This window comes from Fulmarus glacialis, unplaced genomic scaffold (genome assembly GCF_000690835.1).
Source record: "Fulmarus glacialis isolate BGI_N327 unplaced genomic scaffold, ASM69083v1 Scaffold36535, whole genome shotgun sequence".
Classification (NCBI taxonomy): domain Eukaryota; kingdom Metazoa; phylum Chordata; class Aves; order Procellariiformes; family Procellariidae; genus Fulmarus; species Fulmarus glacialis.
Window position 1 is genome coordinate 2,949 of NW_009214263.1, and position 18,278 is coordinate 21,226.

The 18,278-nt window shown below is 40.5% G+C and overlaps 1 protein-coding gene across 1 annotated transcript; it reads left to right on the forward strand.

The window, feature by feature from the left end:
* The first annotated feature begins 427 nt into the window (after window positions 1-427).
* Window positions 428-17,955, forward strand: TMEM189 (transmembrane protein 189). The gene is made up of 5 exons (XM_009578497.1): window positions 428-599; window positions 11,959-12,050; window positions 13,606-13,750; window positions 14,412-14,624; window positions 17,786-17,955. Exons 1-5 carry the CDS (start codon window positions 428-430, stop codon window positions 17,905-17,907), a joined length of 744 nt encoding a protein of 247 aa, XP_009576792.1. The 3' UTR covers window positions 17,908-17,955.
* Window positions 17,956-18,278: the final 323 nt, after the last annotated feature.

Consider the following 18,278-nt stretch of genomic DNA (forward strand, 5'->3'; position numbering starts at 1 on the left):
TCTAGGCCCACCAAAATACAGGATGATGCTTTTTCCTGTTAGTACAACAGCTTTACTTACAAGCTCTGAGATTTTAGATGTTACAAATCATAAGGTGATTTAACTACAGGGCGTCTGAGGCCAGAAATTTGTTGCCAGATTCAGCCATACAAGCAACACTGAATATTGAATGAAATGCAAATTTGAAAAAAGATGTGATGCAGAGGAACATTATGCCAGCAACCGCAGGGAAAAGGAAACTAGGACAATGTGAAATGATGTCTGATTTGTCCCTGTTATTTGGGCAAGGGCAGAAGGAAGGGCTTAGTAGTGGCTTGGGGAATATGCACACCTCCCATGGATAAATAAGTTTGTTTCAGTTCTCTGTCAGACAAATGGAGTCATCCAGGCAGTAGAATAGTCTGTCTGTATTATTTCAGACTTCAAAATGTGCTCTCAGATAAAAGTAAAACATGCTTTTTTCCTTTTTTTTCCAACAGGAAAGAGACTACAAGAATGGATCTCTGTCATCTTATGCTTCTCTCTGATCTGTTTCAATTTTTACAATCTTCTTTTCTACTTGCGACTGGAACACACGCCCTCTGTTATTGTTGGGATATGTAAGTAGGAACTGTTCGTTGCCATGAACAAGGCAAGACCGTCTGTTGTAACGCTGGAAATAAATGTGTGATCTTTTAGGCTTGATTTACTACTGGCAAGGGAGAGGGATGTTTGTGCGTGTGTAATTGTAGTGCCTCTGAAACTGAGACCATCTGCAAAAATTGTTACTGCTTTCTGTCTTCCATTTCAGTGGCTTCTCATTATCTCAAAGGTGAAGTTTTTAACATAGCTATTGGAGTTTGGTGTTCTTATGTAGTCGTTGCAAGTGTAAGCACTATTGAGAGGGAAAATAGCTGTCAAGACTGTCAGAGTTGGAAACAAAAAATATTGATCGACAAAAATATTTACAAGAACTTTTCAGAAAGGAAAAGCCCAAGAGAAGTCTTATAAAAGGTGTTTCAGGCATCAAACTGGCTTGATTTTTGGGGACCGATAACTAAGAACGAGTGTTTTGGAGTATTATGCTTTCATGTCAGGATGTGAAGTTTGGCCTTTGTCCTGAGTGATGACTTTTTTCCAGCAATATAAGGAAAGTTGCCGCTTTCTCGTGGTAATAAATGTGACTCTTGGTCTCTTATTACTTCATTTGATTGGAAGCATAGGTAAGCAAGTTCAGTCTCATATCTTTGCCTTAGATGTGTAGAGGTATTTAAGTTGGCTGGATCTTGGCAGTATAGAGCTAGTTGGTCTAGATGCAGTGTGACTTGGTGATTTCACCTTTCCAGTGAAGGAGAGGAGCAACTAGTAAAGGATTCTAGTTTGATGCTGTACAGCTTTACCGATAGAATCGGGAATTGCATGGAATTAGCTAAAGGAAAAACTTGCCTCAGAATAAGCTGTGTGTGAAAAGGGACTCCACAACACTCATTACATCATTCGAAGCCTAAACCTGTGTACAACTTGAATGTGGTGTAATAGAACAAAAAGTATCAGTGTTTACATGAGCCATGTGTTACTAGAATAGCATTGAAATGCTGTTGCACAGAAGCTTTCTTGAGAAGGGGCAAAAGGGAGGGCAGTGGAGCAGGCTGAGCTGAAGCAGGTGGTCATCTGTGGCTGTTGGCATTATCTGGGCAGCAAATGTTACTGGTAGCTGTATGGCCATGTATGTATGGGAGAGGATGTGGGAAAAGGAAAGAGGATTAAATTTAGAAATTGAAGAGTCAGCTCTGCAATGCATGCCTTTCGTAATTTTCTGGTAAACTTCTAATATGGGATGAGGGACGGAAGAGGGTAGTAACGAAGCATGTCACCAGTCTTCTACTGTACTTGTGATGCATATTGAATGCAATATTAACTTCTTGTATTGGGTGTGTATAAATGTTTACGTATTTTCGTATTAATTGCCTTGTTAACTGAAAGAACATTCACACTGAAAGTGTCATTCATTAGGACTCCATATAAGCTAGCTACAGGTTCTGTGCTCTATAATAAAAGTAACTTTTCTATAAACTGTGTGAGGTGTTGTATGTTTTAGAAGAGAATGGTACTTGTTTGTAATCACTGTTGCATATTGCTAATGATTTAAAAAAAAAAAAAACCAAAAAAAACCCCCAAAAACCAAACAGCAGATTCAAATAGTGATACACGATAGATGCTATGAATTTCTATGAATTTCTGTCAAAGCCGGGAAGTGGTAATTCCTGATGTCTGTTTAAAGGTTATTGGCTTTGTGTTGGGGCTAAGGGGGAGCAGTGTCCTCCCACTGAATCATAGCAGCTCACTTGGCCTAATTTAGTCTTGCCTGCTCTCACCTGATGAGGTGGAGGTGTTGGGAGGAATGGAGAGGAACGTGGCATGAGAACTGCTCCGTAATGATGAGGACAGATGTAGACAAGAGAATGGCTAATGATGGTTAACCTGTAGTGCAATCTGTTTGCAACTGTCTTTCATCTCAAAGTTAATATTGATAAAAGCTTGAGTTCTCTGATATCCTGGTTACCAGTTTAACTGATAAAGCAGCCAATTCACTGATAATATTATTTAAGTAGCAGTGAATGATTAAAGTAGCAGAATCTGGATTCTGTGTAAATAAAGTAGCGTGGAAATAACTGATAGAAAAAATGAGTGCAATAAAATAATAAGTGCTGCATATTATCTTGCTTTGCTCTCTTCCTTCAATACATTATTTCTCCAGGTAAAGTGTGAATGATGTCTGTAATTCCCAGTGATGATTAGGTCTTAAGTTTTGTGAAACTCATCTCCATAAATGTCCTAATTCCTTAATACCGCATGCAACACAATGGGTAAGATGGGGAATAGTGAGTCACAGACATTGTCAGATGTGTTCCCACTGAAAGCTTTCCTGAAGCTTAGATTAGAATATTGACCTTTGAGTTGAGATCACAAAAACATTCTGCTAATAAAGACATAGCTCTAGATCAAGCTCACATCAGGTCTTTGGAAGTCTGAAAGCTATCTGTGATCCAGTGGGCTGGATCTGATTTGCTGCACAGACCTGTTCATTAAGATGCATTGTTGGGACCCCTTGTGTACTCTTATGTATATATTTTGTTCTAAGAAATAGAGAGTAGTTTGAACTTTCCGCATCATTTCACCTAGCCTAAACCCTATATCTATAATTAAAGGCTGTGTTATATCTTCTTTTTTCATGCCTTTAAAGGCACACATAATTGTAACGTGGGTAATACTGTAAATATCTTAGTCTAGAAATTCTTGGGACAAAAAAGATCTGATCCTCCTCTTACTGGCAGTCTGAAAGCACTTCCTTGTGTGATGTGGGCAGGCAGTCTGCTGAGAAATGAACTCATGTGGCATGCTGTCATTTGCTGTGCTGAATCACCTATGGGTACTGGCGCTGCAGAGTGAGGGCAAGGAGGTGAGAACTTTATGGCGTTGTTTTAGAATAGCTTTTGAACTGGGTTGTTTTCTGCTGACTAAAGATGATCTTGCTGGAAAGGAAGAGGAACCCGTGTGAGTGTCTTGTCTTCCAGGCTGGTTTAGCAGAAATATGAGACAATTCCCTTTCTCTTCCCTTCCTCACTGCCAAACAAACAAAAGTAGGCAGGGGATGAATTTTTTGTTTGTTTGTTTCTGTGTTAAATCCAGTCATGCCCTATTCTGAATGTCTTCAGCTGCTGAGGAGCTATGAAAATTTTCTGTTTCATGCAAGCTGACAACTGTGTAGATTTGAATTTGGTATTTTATTTGCGTGCACACAGTTAACTCCGGGGTAGGCTTGGTTAGGAAGGCTGGGTGTGATGGAGGTTTAATACCCCCATTTTTTCAGCTGCAGCTGAACTGTCCCCCCACAGCAGGACACCATCCTAGCAGTACTGCAGAACCAGAGCAGCCTTTGCCACTGTCATAGAAGCTCAGTAGTGCTGGGAACAAGACTGGCATAGGTATTACTTGTGCGATAAGCAGAAAAGCCTCACCAAAACATGTAAGATTAGGCTTGAAAGCTCTTATACCTTCAGGTGAGTTTGTAGCGTCCAGCATATTATTCCATATATGTGAGTTGTGTATATATAGGTGATATATTAATAGCATCTAAACAAAAAGTTTGGCAAATTACACCATGGATTCTGGGTTTTATTTTTCCCCTCCCTCCTCATGTCTTTGTATAGGATTTTAAAGCCTTTTTTCCAAATCGGTTGATTTTTCTGACATTTGACTTTTATCTGCAGCCACATTTGTTCTTAATAGATACTGTTTATTGCAGTCTTAAAAAAAATTGGTTAAGTTTGTGTTGTAACTTGCTTATATGCATAAGAACTACCTCAGGTAGGGCTGATACCTTTAGAAACATCTTGTGACACAACAGAAGATACAATTAATCATTGCTGACTTGAGACATGGGGAACTAATTTTTTTAAACCCGTTTGAGGTGCATGTTTCACTATTGCAAATGTTGTGGGTTGGCCGGACAGAGCATGCAGAAAGAAATTGCTTAGTTCACTTTCAAAATAGAAACTTGTTCTGATCAAGCTCATTTCAAGCTTGAGTAGCTCTGCAGAGCTGCACTTGGTTAGCTGCATTGCAGCGCCAAATGATGAGTGTGTAATGCCTATGAAAGCTCTGGCACACATTGGAGTAAAAGCACTCTAGAGACCATGAACGCTTTATGAAATGGACTGCTGTGCATGTGGATCAGCCGCTTCAAAATCCTGCTGCCTGACAGCAAGAGACAGAACTGTAACGATGTCACTTCACTTTGGAGCTACTTTCTCCATTAAAATGAGTTTCCCCTTGAAATTTTCATTCAGTAGGTCCTTGAAATTACACCAGGGAAACCTCGGTTAACAAAGGAAGCTTATCCTTTACTTCAGTGTTGGTCTGAATAAGCCAAATCTTTGTCACCTGCTGTCTCACCCCACCTGAAATAACTATCAGTTACTTCATAGCTGTAGGTAACTTTGTGTTTCCCATCCTAAACTGTATCATGTCATAAAGATGGAGACTCCACAAGTTGTCATTAAATAGGCAAAACTTTGATTCTATGTTTTGTTACATTTTGTATTGCACAAATACAATTGCATTGCACTAACACAGTCTACTACATCTTCTGTTGATCCGTTTTGTAGTAGCTGTGTTAACTTCGGAGCTCTAGGCCTCTCCGGCGTCAAAGAATCCTGGAGGCTGTTGGTCTTGAAGGTGGAATTATGGAGTACAATTGCTGGTTTGCACTCGGGCAGGTGACTCTGACACCAGTTACCTGTTCTTCGTGTAACTTGGATTAGGGGATGAACTTCTCAAGTGTGCTAGCAGCTGTTCTGGAGCAGGGTGGATGAAGGCTGTACCCTGATGGGGGAGAGATGAGCCCTTCTCCCTGCCTGAGGCTGCTTAGCGGGGGGAAGCTGGTGACATGGCCCTGTCTGTGCTTCCCCACTTGTGTGCACAGCAGACGTGCTATTGCTCTTGGGCAGCAACAGGGACTGGGACAAAGAAAGCTCTATGTGCTTGGCGAGTTGTCAGGGGCTCTCTTAAAGTTGCAGGGACTTAGGCTCGAGGATTTAAGAATTATAGGTCTCAGTGGCCCTGATTCACTCAGAATAGTGCCTCTTGCACTTCCAACCAACACACGCTGTAGTGTTGCCCTAATGAAGGAGTGAGTTATAGTGAATGGTGACTGAATGATCTGCTTCGGGGGGAGAGTGCAGGCCTTGAACAAAACCAGCGTTATGGCTGCTTATGTCCCGCGCCAGGGGGTACCAGTTTGCTCAGGTATTGGGTCTCCACTGGGTGCCAGCCTGCATGCACAAAACTGCCCGGTGCTCCCGAGAGCTGAGCTCACTCTGCTTGATTCCTGGGAGCGTTTTAAATGGATGAAACTGGAGGATTAGTTTGATTAGTCATACTAATAAGAGTATTGGATTATTTTTTTTTTAGTGAGGGAAAATTTGCTCTTGGTTTTCATTTAGTATCCATTGTTCTCTGTTCTTTTAATCAGTTTCTTCTGGGATGGCTTAATTGCTTTTTCTAGTAATGCATTTTTGGGGAAAAGAAGTACACACAATGGTACTTCTTGTTAAGAACCTGAGGCCTAGGTAAAGTTGTTAGATTTTGTCATTTAAATGTGACGGGTGCTTCGCAAGCACTCCATCAGCTGGGGAAATAGTAGGAATAGCCTGCTTTGTGCTAATAGACTAAGGTTAAAGACATGACAATGAAATTTGGCGGTTCCTATCATTAAGTTTATCGGGTAGTGATTCTTAGCCAAGTCATGCTTTTGGTAGATGAATATTTGCTTTAGGATTTGCTGCTGTTCAACTCTGGGGGAGATGGTACCCTGATTCTTTGGGGATCTCCTTTTCCTGCTAGTTTCTGGCAGTGTCGCAGCTGCGTGGTTTCTGCCCCGAGGCTGGCGTTCAGGTCTGTCGCAGTCAGAGGTGGGGCGAGAGGTGTGCCCCGTTCTCAGGCGGCATTGCTGGGAGGCAGTGGATTATACCGGCTTTCCCATAGCGGGGAGTAACTGGAGTATACGGGGGAAGGAGAAGATCCCGTCTGCGATATGAGTAGCATGCCAATCTTGCAAAATAAGCTTGTGTGACTTAGGATAGACTTTTCCCGTCTCTGGAATGCATGTATTATAGACATGGCTTATTTGAAAACCCAGTTACAATGTAATGTAACTACTACATATAATATCCAGGTCCTTCTTTTATTTCATAGTTCAGCTGTGTTCTCTGCTTACTTGCACTGTTAGGTCCAGCTCTGACTGAATGTTTCTCAGCTTGAAATAGCCAAAATGATTAACTCCTGTTTTTTGCTTTTAAGCTGCTACACTTTAATACTTGTTGAAATGTTCAGGGATTATTTTCTTAGCCTCATAACTTGCCATAGTATCAAACCCCTGCCTTCTCTGTACTGAAAGCCACTAAATGTGGAATGCAGATAACTAAGGTATCTTATTTTTATAAGCATATAAGTAACAAACAACTGTTACTTTAGCATATTGATTTTTAGAAAACAAATTTTTTTCCATTGTGGAATTAGCCATTCCCCTGATTCTTTAGTGCTGTAATATTCAACTAGTTCATACAGTCACTTATTAAAAATGACTGTACTTATCAATGATGTTATACAGTAGTGTCAAGTTATTTAATAATATCTTATGCTGGTTTTTTCCTCTTCAGAGACTCTAACTGAATTTTTACAGTAAATAGGAAACTTTATATGCTCCACTGTAAGGCTTCTGGGTTACAATTTGAGAATTACATCTATGCCAAGCCAGGCTTACACTTGGCTCTGTAAGATTTCGGTGAAGTACAACTTTTTGTTGCAAATGTGCAAAATAGTTTTATTTCTTGAACACCTTGTACCTCAAATGTCCCACTGTCATTTGGCTTCCTTCCTCTCCGGCCTGGGAGCAGCCAGGTTGCAGGAAGTGGTAAGTGACTTGCTCACAAGAGAAGCCCTTCATTAAGGTTGCAAGTTTAATCTTGCAACTATTACTTACAAAAATTACTTACAAAAAACTTTCTAAGTACCAAATTGATTTGGTACTTAAGCAAGGAAGAGGAGTGGGGGCTTTTCTGTGACACAAACCCCTACATATTATCTGATTTCTGAAGAGAACACAAGTGGGAGCAAAGCCATCTTGTGTCGATGACGCGTTTGGGCCAGTTGCACTGCCAGCCCTGCAGCCCACCGCCCAGCAGGTGACTTGTCTGTCTGAGTGCCAGGGGTCATGCTCTGCTGTGTCCCCTGACTCAAGACAAGAGGCGCTCCCTTCCTCGGAGGTGTCCCGAGGGTGCTGCTGTGCCTGTAGGCATGCCTGCACAAAAGAGCACAAGTATGGGGTGGCTGGAAAAGAACAACCGCTCTAGCAAATGTGTGCGTCAGACACGTGTTCACTTATTTTAAAACATCTGCTACTGGTTGAAGTTCATTTGTACACCTTTGGTCTCCCTGTGTGCTAGGCTTTTTTCTTTTCTCTTGATTCAGCAGTCTACTTCCAAAACAAAGAAATCCTGGTGTTTTGAGCAAGTTCTGCTGCTCACTTCTTAACTGCCATGCCTTCTTCCCCTCCTCCTGTGTTTTCTGAGTACTCGCCTCCTCTTCAGATACAAGCCATAGATAGGCTGATCCTCCACCCCACCGCTCAGCAGGCTGGAGTAAAACTGATGTGTACAGAGCAGTATTTCTCTTAATGTTTTACTGATCTTGCTTCTAATGAGTGTGTGAATCCACCGTTTGCAGTTCATATATATCTATACTGTGCTTTTTCTGACTTTGTGATTAACTCTTAATTCATGTTCAGGGCTGTCAATCTTATCTTCCGCCCCCCCCCCGATGACAGAGCATCAAGCTCTTATACCACCTTAGAGAAGTAGCTGAACACCTGTGCCTTGGTTTTCACATTTTAACTAAAGACAGTGCTAGGTATATGAGAATATTGAGTTCAATTCATTGCCATCTGATGTGCCTTCTGAGTCTGAAGACAGGATGCAAAGTGTTAGGATGCTAGTCATGTATAACCTTTGGTACAGTTTTTGCTCTTTTATTACAACTCATCATACACAACTGCTGAAGAGTGAGCAAGCCCTTCTGCAATACAGCTGAAATACAATTTCTGGTAGTTAGATTTTTTTTTTTCAGATTGCCTTAGTATAATGCACTGCTTCAGGCACCCTTCATTGTTTCCTCGTAGCTTTCTACCAGCTGACATCAGAGTAACATGCGAAATATCTATTGAACTGTCAGTATTTTGCCTCTATTTTTGTTATTCTTCCTGCTGTTATTTCAAGCTCTGATAATGCAGTGTGCTGGAGGCGATGCGGGTTAATAGGGTGATTACCTCAGCAAGAATGATATTTTAGTTGTTGTGAAGTGAAGTGTTGTTTGGATATCTTCCCCCTTGCATCAAGGCTGTTTGCTCTTTCAGCTGCTAGGTGCAGATCTAAAAGCTATTGTGCTCCACCCTGTCTCACTGTAGCTTACATTTGTGGTCTGAAACAAAAACAAGTGTCCAGGATTTACTGCTTAAAAATAAGCCGTCTTCAGTACAATAAGGCGATACATAAAGGATGAAGTGTCTCCTGCTGTATTTAAGAGTTTGAGCCAACTAGATAATGGATTCAGCAGTGGGGATTGATTTATAATACGAAAAAGCCTTGCGGGGTAGTAGGTGCCACACTAATCCTGATTTTTATTTCTTTTCCCTTTTTGAAAATGAAAGGCGAGGTGATGGACTGTAGAGGTGAGGGATCAGCTAAGCAAAAGATAACCATGAGGAGGGGTATATCTGAAGTATGCTGTGTTGCATGCACTATAGGTAATTGCTGTGCCCTGAAGATGAAGTGCATTTTAATCAATAGTAACAGAGCAACCTCGTCCTCTTTCACGTTTTAAAAATTACCTGCTTTTTAGCAATCCTGCTAATGTTACAAGAACTTCATTAAACTGGCCTCTCAAGGCAGATGACCTAAGTGTCCTGATTGGAATAGGAAAATCGGGCAAAGTCCAGATCACGACCAGGGTAAATAACAGTTGTGTGATTTATGGGGAGAGATGCACATTTGTTGTTTTGTTTCCTGGCGTATCTTAGATTGCTTTTAAGTTTCTGTGTGAGAGGGAGGAGTAACAAGATGCCTTGGAGTCAACGCAAGATGAACCAGTATACCAACTTTTAAACCAACTTTTGGTTTGGATTACAAGTGAGTTGGAATTGCCTAACATCTTAGCAGGCAGAGGGATACCTGCCCATCAGAAAAAGCCTCAATTCTGTAAATGAGATGCTGTGCTTGAAGAAGGTCTTCAGACACAGAGAGAAACAAATGCTGGCTAGTGGAGGAGAAAGCCAGGAATTCTCCTAGCTTCACAGACATCTGAAGAAGAGTTGGTGAGGCAGGCAGAGCAAAAATAAATTTCCTGCATCACCTCTGGTTGTGCAATTCCCTGCTGCTTCTGGTGCAAAGACTGTGTTACAATGGGCAACTTCTGTAAATAACCCGATTTTTGTAAATATCAGCGGGGAAAACTAAAGAACTATGTTCCAGCCACTCTGACCTGGCCCTGTGACTACTTCCCTGGTTTGAGTGGACTCACGGGCTTCTCTGAGAACTGCCAGACATGCCAATAGTAAGTGACTGTGTCTTATGCTCTGAGCACCAAATGAGAGTAGGGAATTGCTAACTGAGCTGCTTTGAAACATATGTTTTGAACACATAATCTCTGTATTTCTGTTGCTGTGACTCATTTAACAATAGAATGCGAGATCGGTACATAGTGCTTTAATTGGCATGAACTTTATATATGATTTTGAGGCATTTGCACTGAGATCAGGCGCTATCAATTCTCAGGTATATCATATTTGCACAGTATGCAGAAGCTATTTTGAAATCTGGGTCGTGCTTCTGCTGAATTCTTTTAACCAGACCTGCAGGTAAGAAGTGTGTGCTGCCTTCCCTTTTCAGAGCCTGAATGCTGGCTTCGCAGGGAATCACCAAGTGTGCTTGTATACATATTCACTGGGTGGTCGATTTCAGAAAAAACGAACTGGAAGATCTTTCTGATATTTTTATTAACCTGAAGGGATGGCACTGCAGTGAAAAAGGATCCTGATTCTTGGTCTGGTTCATTCTTCAGCAAATCTAGACTCTATCCAGACCTGGTTAATCTCTCTTGAAACCTGCTCAGAGCAAGATGTGCGGGCTTGAACTGGTACCTCTTAGTGTCTCTGTTCTTTAAAGGGCAGGGTCTGGCTGTCCTAAATCCCTCAAGTATAGAGGTGCCAAGGTAGTATCTTGCTCTTTGCTGTGTTGCTGTAGCCATATTGCTATGCTGTATGCCACATTCCCCCAGCCTCTCCATTAAAACCAAGGGAACTTCTTCGGCAATCTTCTCTGAATTTTCTTCCTCAAAAGCGTAAAGAGCCTGACAGTAGAGCTCATGCAGGAGGGTGTCTCAAACTGTGTTGGAGACTTCTAAAGGGATTGGGAACATGGGAGTTGGAAGACTTCTGCAGGTGAAGAGTGATAGGCGTCTGTTAAACACCATCTGACAGATCTATGACTAACTGGAAAATACACAGCTGTTCTGATCAAATAACATCTCTTCCGTTCTTACTTTTAAATGTCAGGATTAGCCAGAAACTTGCATATGTAGATTATCCAGAACATGAAGGCAAAAATAGGGCTTTACGTGCAAGAACTGAAAATCACCTTTACTAGACAGCAGTTTTAAAGTTATTGTGATTGGCAGCTAGAAAAATCTCTATACTTGTTGGAACAACCTCTGTTTAATGGTGTATCTAACTTTGTATGCAAATATCGCAAGTGTACAATGTCCCTTACAGAGAACTGTTAGCATGGTTTCTGGGGCCTTGCCTATGTCTGGAAGTTGTTTGATGTTCCAATTTTATTTTGTAAATAGTATTGCTGAACCCAGGAGTGGCTTCTTAATTAGTTCTTACCTGTAGTCATTGGAGTTCAGTGCTTCTTGTTTACAGACATAAGGGACCAAGGGAGAAGAGGAAGGGTCTGCAGATAGTATTATCTGTTGGGATGGCTTTAACAGCTCTTCTATAGCCAAGTAATCTGTTAAACACTACTGAAAAAGAGGGTAGTCAGATCTAAGTGATTCAGTTCTAACTTACTAGTATTCTCCATACCAGCAATTGTAAAGGTTTGTCAAGCTCTTCTGTAGAAGATGGGTTAAATGCAAAATCTTGCTGTAGATTTAATGAAGATTGTAACTGTCCAAATGGTGTTTTGTTAACCTCTTTTTCCTACTTGCCTGACCTTATGTTTGTTCAGATTGGGTAGATCTCATGTGGTTGTAAATATCTAAGTTAGAGGTAGATAAACAAGTAAACTTGTAAAACAAGTATAAAATGTGAATATGTCAGTAAAAATGCTTGTGTATATCTAACTGTCTCTCTCCTCGTTCAAGTTGCAGGAGTTATTACGGCTGACTTTCTATCGGGATTATTTCACTGGGGAGCAGATACCTGGGGATCTGTGGAGTTACCCATAGTTGGAAAGGTTAGAGATTCTTATCCTTAAGCTTGAAAAAGTTACAAAATACTTTTCTGAAACACTTCCACTATCCCCAGCTGTGTTGGACAGTGTATATAAGCTGTATCTATCTTGCAGTCTTGCCAATGTAACCAGCTCCCCCCACTCCCAGAACCCTCCTCCACTAAATGGCACCGTGTATGGCTGGTAAAGTGCCATGTTTATGCTTGGCCTAGGTGACATGTGCAAGGTGACACTGTTCCATTTTATCACCTTGTTTAAGGTTTGCACACAGTTTTGCAATACCAGTGTTCGCAGACCTTCCCAAGGTACTGTGGGAATGGCCTGTGGCACCAAAAGCGTAGAAACCTGGCTAGAGTAGTGTTGGTCTTCCAAAAGGCCGATAAACAGAGGGATGTGGAGAATTGTTCCTGTAGCTAAACTCTCTAAAAGCTGTCTTGTAAAACATGAAGACGTTCCAATAAGAAATCTTCCCAGTTCTCTGTGCTACTGGCCCCTATTGTAAATGTAGTAGTATTAGAACGGTGATGAGTGAAGATTTAGGTTTTAGATGTATTATACATCTGCAGCTACAAATGCCAGATGCTTAGTGGAAGGTGCACTGACTTCTATAATAAGCAATAATCTGTTTTTTAAAATAATTTAAAAATAAACTTCATAACTACCATCAATTACTCCTTACAGTGCAATATTAGAAGGACCTCTATTAAAAAAAAAGTATATGGGATAATCCTTGTAATAGTCCAGAAATCCAGGAATATATGAACTAGAACAGCAGAATTAAGACTATTGGTTTTAGGTTTATTTTTGTTCACCTTCAACAGATTTAGTAGTCCTTGAATTCCTGTATCTCTGGACCATAGTTCAAAAAAAAAAAAAAGCACTGCAGGAGACTATGCACTAAATAAACGAGTTCAGACTGATCAGGACACCTTTGCATAAACTGTACATGATATATGTGCAAAGGCAAATAAGTATACTTGTTTTACTGTGCCAGTCCTACCTACCACATTTGCTCTGTCTCCTCTGGGATTGTGTATTCAGATGTGATTTCTACTCCTAGAGGAGACTTTTGTATGGTCTGTTTGACTTACATTGGTTTGTCTAGTCATTTAACTTGCACTTAGTCTGTTAATGCTGTCATCTGTAGGCTGAATTTTCATTTTTTGAGTGTTTTCTTGGTTTATGCTGCTTAGCCAGTGACTTGTATTTGTGAATTTCACAGGCTTATTTTGTCTGTGAAATTAGGATGCTGATGCTTTGTTTTTGAGATCTAGAGACTAAAGGTCCTAAGTGAAAATTAAGAAGAATAAAACTGAAAAGCAATGAAAAACTGGATTTGAGTCTGGGAACTGAATTGTTTTGCAAATGTAAATCAAATTATTTGAAGTGTTGTCATCACAAAAGTTTGAATCCTGCTTACATGCTTTGTACTATGGAACTCTCTTAAACTCAGTCATCAGTTTTGAATGCATGCAAGGTTTTTTGGGTTTTTTATATTTTTCTTTCCAAGATCATTATTGAGCCATCCTATCATGTTTATCAATTTGTTTTTTTTCAGGCTTTCATCAGACCCTTTAGAGAACATCATATTGACCCCACAGCAATTACCAGACATGATTTTATAGAGACCAATGGAGACAACTGCTTTATGACACTAGTCCCGTTGGCAAACATGGCATATAAATTTGTTTCTTTTTCCCCAGGTAAGCTGTTACTTCTGACTTATGTGGATTTAGCATTTTTGTTGATATTTAAATAAACATTTGTCTGTGTAAGGCCAGGAGAAATCAATGAATAAGAAATGACAAGTAATAGCTGTTGGAAGCATGGTGCTTCTGGGAGGAGGGAGGGAAGCTTTTTTTTTCCCTGAAGGCGGAGCAACTAGAAGGTGGGATAGCTGGATTCTCTAGCGTAATTGAGAATCTGTGGCTGAAGAATCTTGCAAGGAAGCATTAGAAGTTACAGTAAATATTCTTTTTATAAGAGGGATCAAACTGTGCATATAGGGAAACTCAGTGTTCTAAAATGTATAAAAATGCTTCTTCTCAGTGTAGGGGTACTTTATTTGCAAACTAGAAGTGCAAGAATTAAAGGATTAATTTAATTTTGTAGATGATAAAATCAGAGTTTAACTTCCTGTTTATGGCGACTTGACAGACGTTGGCACTTACCAGCCTGTCTTGTGACATTCTGGAATTGCTTATGGCTCGCTGGCTCTTGTGACACTTCTGCCAAAGGAGCTTCATTGAGGCTGTTGTTAGTTCCTGCAGCACCAGGCAGCTCTGTCTGGGCAAGACATCATTTTCTTAGTAGAAATTTACCTTTTCATAAATGGTATTTAAAGATAAACATCTTGTTTTGCAGAGGCATTATATGAAACATGTCCTTGGGAGTGTTATGTCTTTGCCCTTACCATCTTCGTAACCATGACGAACCAGATTCACAAGTGGTCTCACACGTACTTTGGTCTTCCACGCTGGGTCATATTTCTACAGGACTGGCATGTTATCCTGCCACGGAAGCATCACAGGATCCATCATGTGTCTCCACATGAGACATACTTCTGCATTACAACTGGTACTGCCATCTGGTTCATACTGCAAACTCTCTTTAGTAGTCTAGTGCAATTCACCTGGCAAGATATAATTTAGTGACAGCCTATTAAATACCTAGAAAATTACATGGTGAAGTTAACCGTGTTCTTAGCTGCACAAGCTCTTAGCAAAACTTTAGTTGTTTTTGTTGCATAAAAAATGTGGGGGGAAGATTCATGATGAGCTAAAAGGTAACTTTCAGCCTGACGGGGTAGTCAGTGGTACGGATATCTGATTGCATGTTATCTTGGTAATCTCATGCTAGTAATGGATTTTGTTCATTAAAGTCTTAAAGCTGCTGTTCCTTCAAAAGAGCATCATCTGCAAGTGCACCTTACCTTGAATGCTCATTTCTAAAGAAAGGCTTCTGGATTTTCAGCTTTCATTCATTCTGATTTGGGGCAGAGGAGTGGAGAGGCTTGCAGAAAACTGGCTTTAGGTTCCTCTTATATCTATATTCAATTTTATGCCCACTGTACAGGCAGGTATAGTCAGTCACCAATGTTGCACAATTTTGAATAAGTTATCAGGTTAATCAGACAGCTGGAAATAAACCACTCTGGTTCTTCATTCTGTCATTAGCTTTGACAAACAATTTATGTCAGTTTTGAAATCTCTGCTGAGAAACAAATCTAGTTCTCATGACCAGAATGTCATGTAAAAACATAGTACAATTAAGAAGCCTGACTTGACAGATGATGGCAAAAATCTTGCCACCCTAAGAGCCTTTTTTCAGTCCTACTATGTCCTGAAAGTTTAAGCCTGACCATCATTAGCAGTCTTGGACTAGTTGCTTTTTTTCTCATTAAAAAAAAAAAAAAGCATGTGCTTCTATTCACTCCATGCTTTCTGTAAGTGTTTGTACCACACTAGTCTGACGTAACACAGCATGATAGATTGTATGCTTGGATTTTGCAGTGGAGCAAAGTGTTTCTGCAGCCCTAATTCTCTTTCTTCTAGGGTAGAAGTGAGGAGGAGGACAGAAATACGTAGTCAGTGTGCTATTTAAAAGGTGCCTTTACTGAGAGAAATAGGACTAGTTATTGTAATGCTCTTGTTAGTGACTTGACGTAAGAGTAGACAGCCCAGTCCAAAGAGTGTACATGGTTCCAGGGCTGACCTGTGTACGTAAAGGTCTGCCACTGTATCATTGCCAGGGAAGGTGTCAGATAACAGAGCTTTCTGGCATTCCCAATGTTAAAGCTTTCGGACTGACTGCCATTTTTAGGCACCAGGAAGGAGTCGTCCATTCCTTGAGGGTTGATGGCTGTGTTAATGAGAATTGCATGGGCTGACTTCCTAAAGGGCATCAGTATACAGTGAGTTGAGTGGAGCTGCAGGATCGCAGGTGAGCTGGAAGGGTCATATCCAATACAGAAAGTGGCTGAAAACAGCGCCTGTTTCGATAGATCGTTAAAGCTGTAGTTGTGCCTGATTAGGAATGATCTAGCTCTCTGGAAATATGATGTTTTTCAGCAGTGAATATCCCCAATGTTCTCTCCCTTTATTATTTCTGACCCATAATAGCTACACACATAGTCTAAGGCATCCCCAGCAAGAACAGCTGTTTTCCTTCTGCTGGCTGTCTCACCGCCGTAGGGAGGGTGCTCGGACCCGGCAGAGCTGGCTCTGCGGCAGCTTTCCCGTGTTCCCGACTTGCTCGTACTATCGTGCGTTTTAGCTCTTTCCTCTAACATGAACCGCTGCTGCTAGCTCACTGTTTCCATTGTGGTAACAACTTCTTCATTCCTGCCTCTCCTTTGGTTTTGTTTTCTTACACTTTTTTTCCCTTTTCCAGAAATGTACATGGTGTAAAGTATAACGTGTGCTTGCAGAACAGTTCTGTAAGCGTGGGATAACTCATATAACCCTGTGTACATTCATCTCTTCCTGGTTGTCGGAAGACTTCTGCAGGGAAATAACATTTCCCGGTGCTGATTTCTTTTTTTTTTCCTAGTTTTACAATATTTAATAAAACAGAGGCCTAAAGTTAGTATATAATACATATATACATATAATATATAATAAAACCCTGTGAAATTGCCTCTTTGTGCACTCTCCTGTCAGTTATATGTAGTTAGGTTGGCATCAAGATACAGTATCAGAAAATCCAATTAATGTACTAATTAATATCCTAAAAGCGAGACACAAAGCCCTTCTGAATTCAGGGTGAGGCTTATTAAGCCTGTGAGTTCCAGCCTCACACTGTCCAGTGCAACATTTCTACAAAGCATTCAAAATACCCTAAATCTGTAGGCTAGGAAAGATGCATTAAACTCCTCTTGCATGCAGAACATGACGGCACTTATTGCCATTTTTACATAAAATGGTAAAAGCCCGCCCCGTATCAACCTGTTAGAGCCGTTCTGGTTACTGGGAAGCAGAAGTGCTCTGTTGGGGTTGCAGAGCTTCGGGAGTGTGCTGCTGGCCGTGCTCCCTTCTAATCCAGGAAGCGTCCAACGTCAGCTACCGTTAAGTGCAGCGTGGTACTACAACAAGATTTCCCCATCACAGGCTTCATTAGCAGTCAGTGACGCAAACTTTAATTTTGCCCAGGGAGAGCATAATACATTTAAATACCTTAAGAATGAAAATTGATGTTGGAACTGTCTAAACTTGAGGCTTTATTTAAGAAAAAACTTTTAGTTTGCTGAGCCTTAGTGGTGGTTAGGTCCCAAACAGAAATCTTGATTTTTTTTTTTTTTTTTAATTATTTCTTTTTTTCTAGAAACTATGGCATTGATCATGTATTTGAGGTTTCAGAGCCATATTGTGTGTATTTACTTTCTTGCTGTACTACTTGATGAGAAACACAGGGAAAAGCCGAGCTGGCTTTGGTGATGGGGGAACTAATTGGGGAAAAATAGCTGAAATTGTTGGGTTGGGGTTTTAGTTTGGTTGCTTAAATTTCAATACTAAATCTAAGGTGCTACTAATACAAATGTCTTGCTTCTAACACAAATCATTCAACTCGATGGTCCCTTTTCTGATAGCTTTGCAATGGCCATAAAGCAGTCCACCTCTGAACTCCCCTTACATTTACCTTGTGTTTAATTTAAAGAATGTTCTTAAATAAACATTGCAAAACATTGAACTTTGGATGGTATGACAAACTAATCCTTTTTTTCCTTTGCAATCACTTAGGTTGGCTGAACTATCCATTAGAGAAGATAAGATTCTGGAGGTGTTTGGAGAACATTATCCAAGCAGTTACTGGGGAGAAGCCAAGAGCAGATGACATGAAATGGGCTCAGAAAATTAAATAACTTTTGCCAGCCTTCTGCAATCCTTAACTTGTTGCCAATGTTTTGTTTTGTTTTTTTTAAAAAAGCCATCAGCCAAATTCAAGACCTGCAAAGAAATAACAGACTCTAAAGCACAAACTAAAAAGTGCTAACACAGACTGTAATGAAAAGAACTAATTCTTAAAACAATACTTGAAATGAAGATGGTTACTCTTACTGAGCACCTTTTCATTTAGCCATGTCTGCTTACGTCTTAGAAAATACTTCATTACTGTATCTCATAAGGCTATCGGGCAAGCCAGAAGGCAGGACAGTCACTCCATTGATATATGGTGGCATAGTAAACATGTGTTGTATCAACATTATTTAACACTTCAGAAATAGCTTGTTGC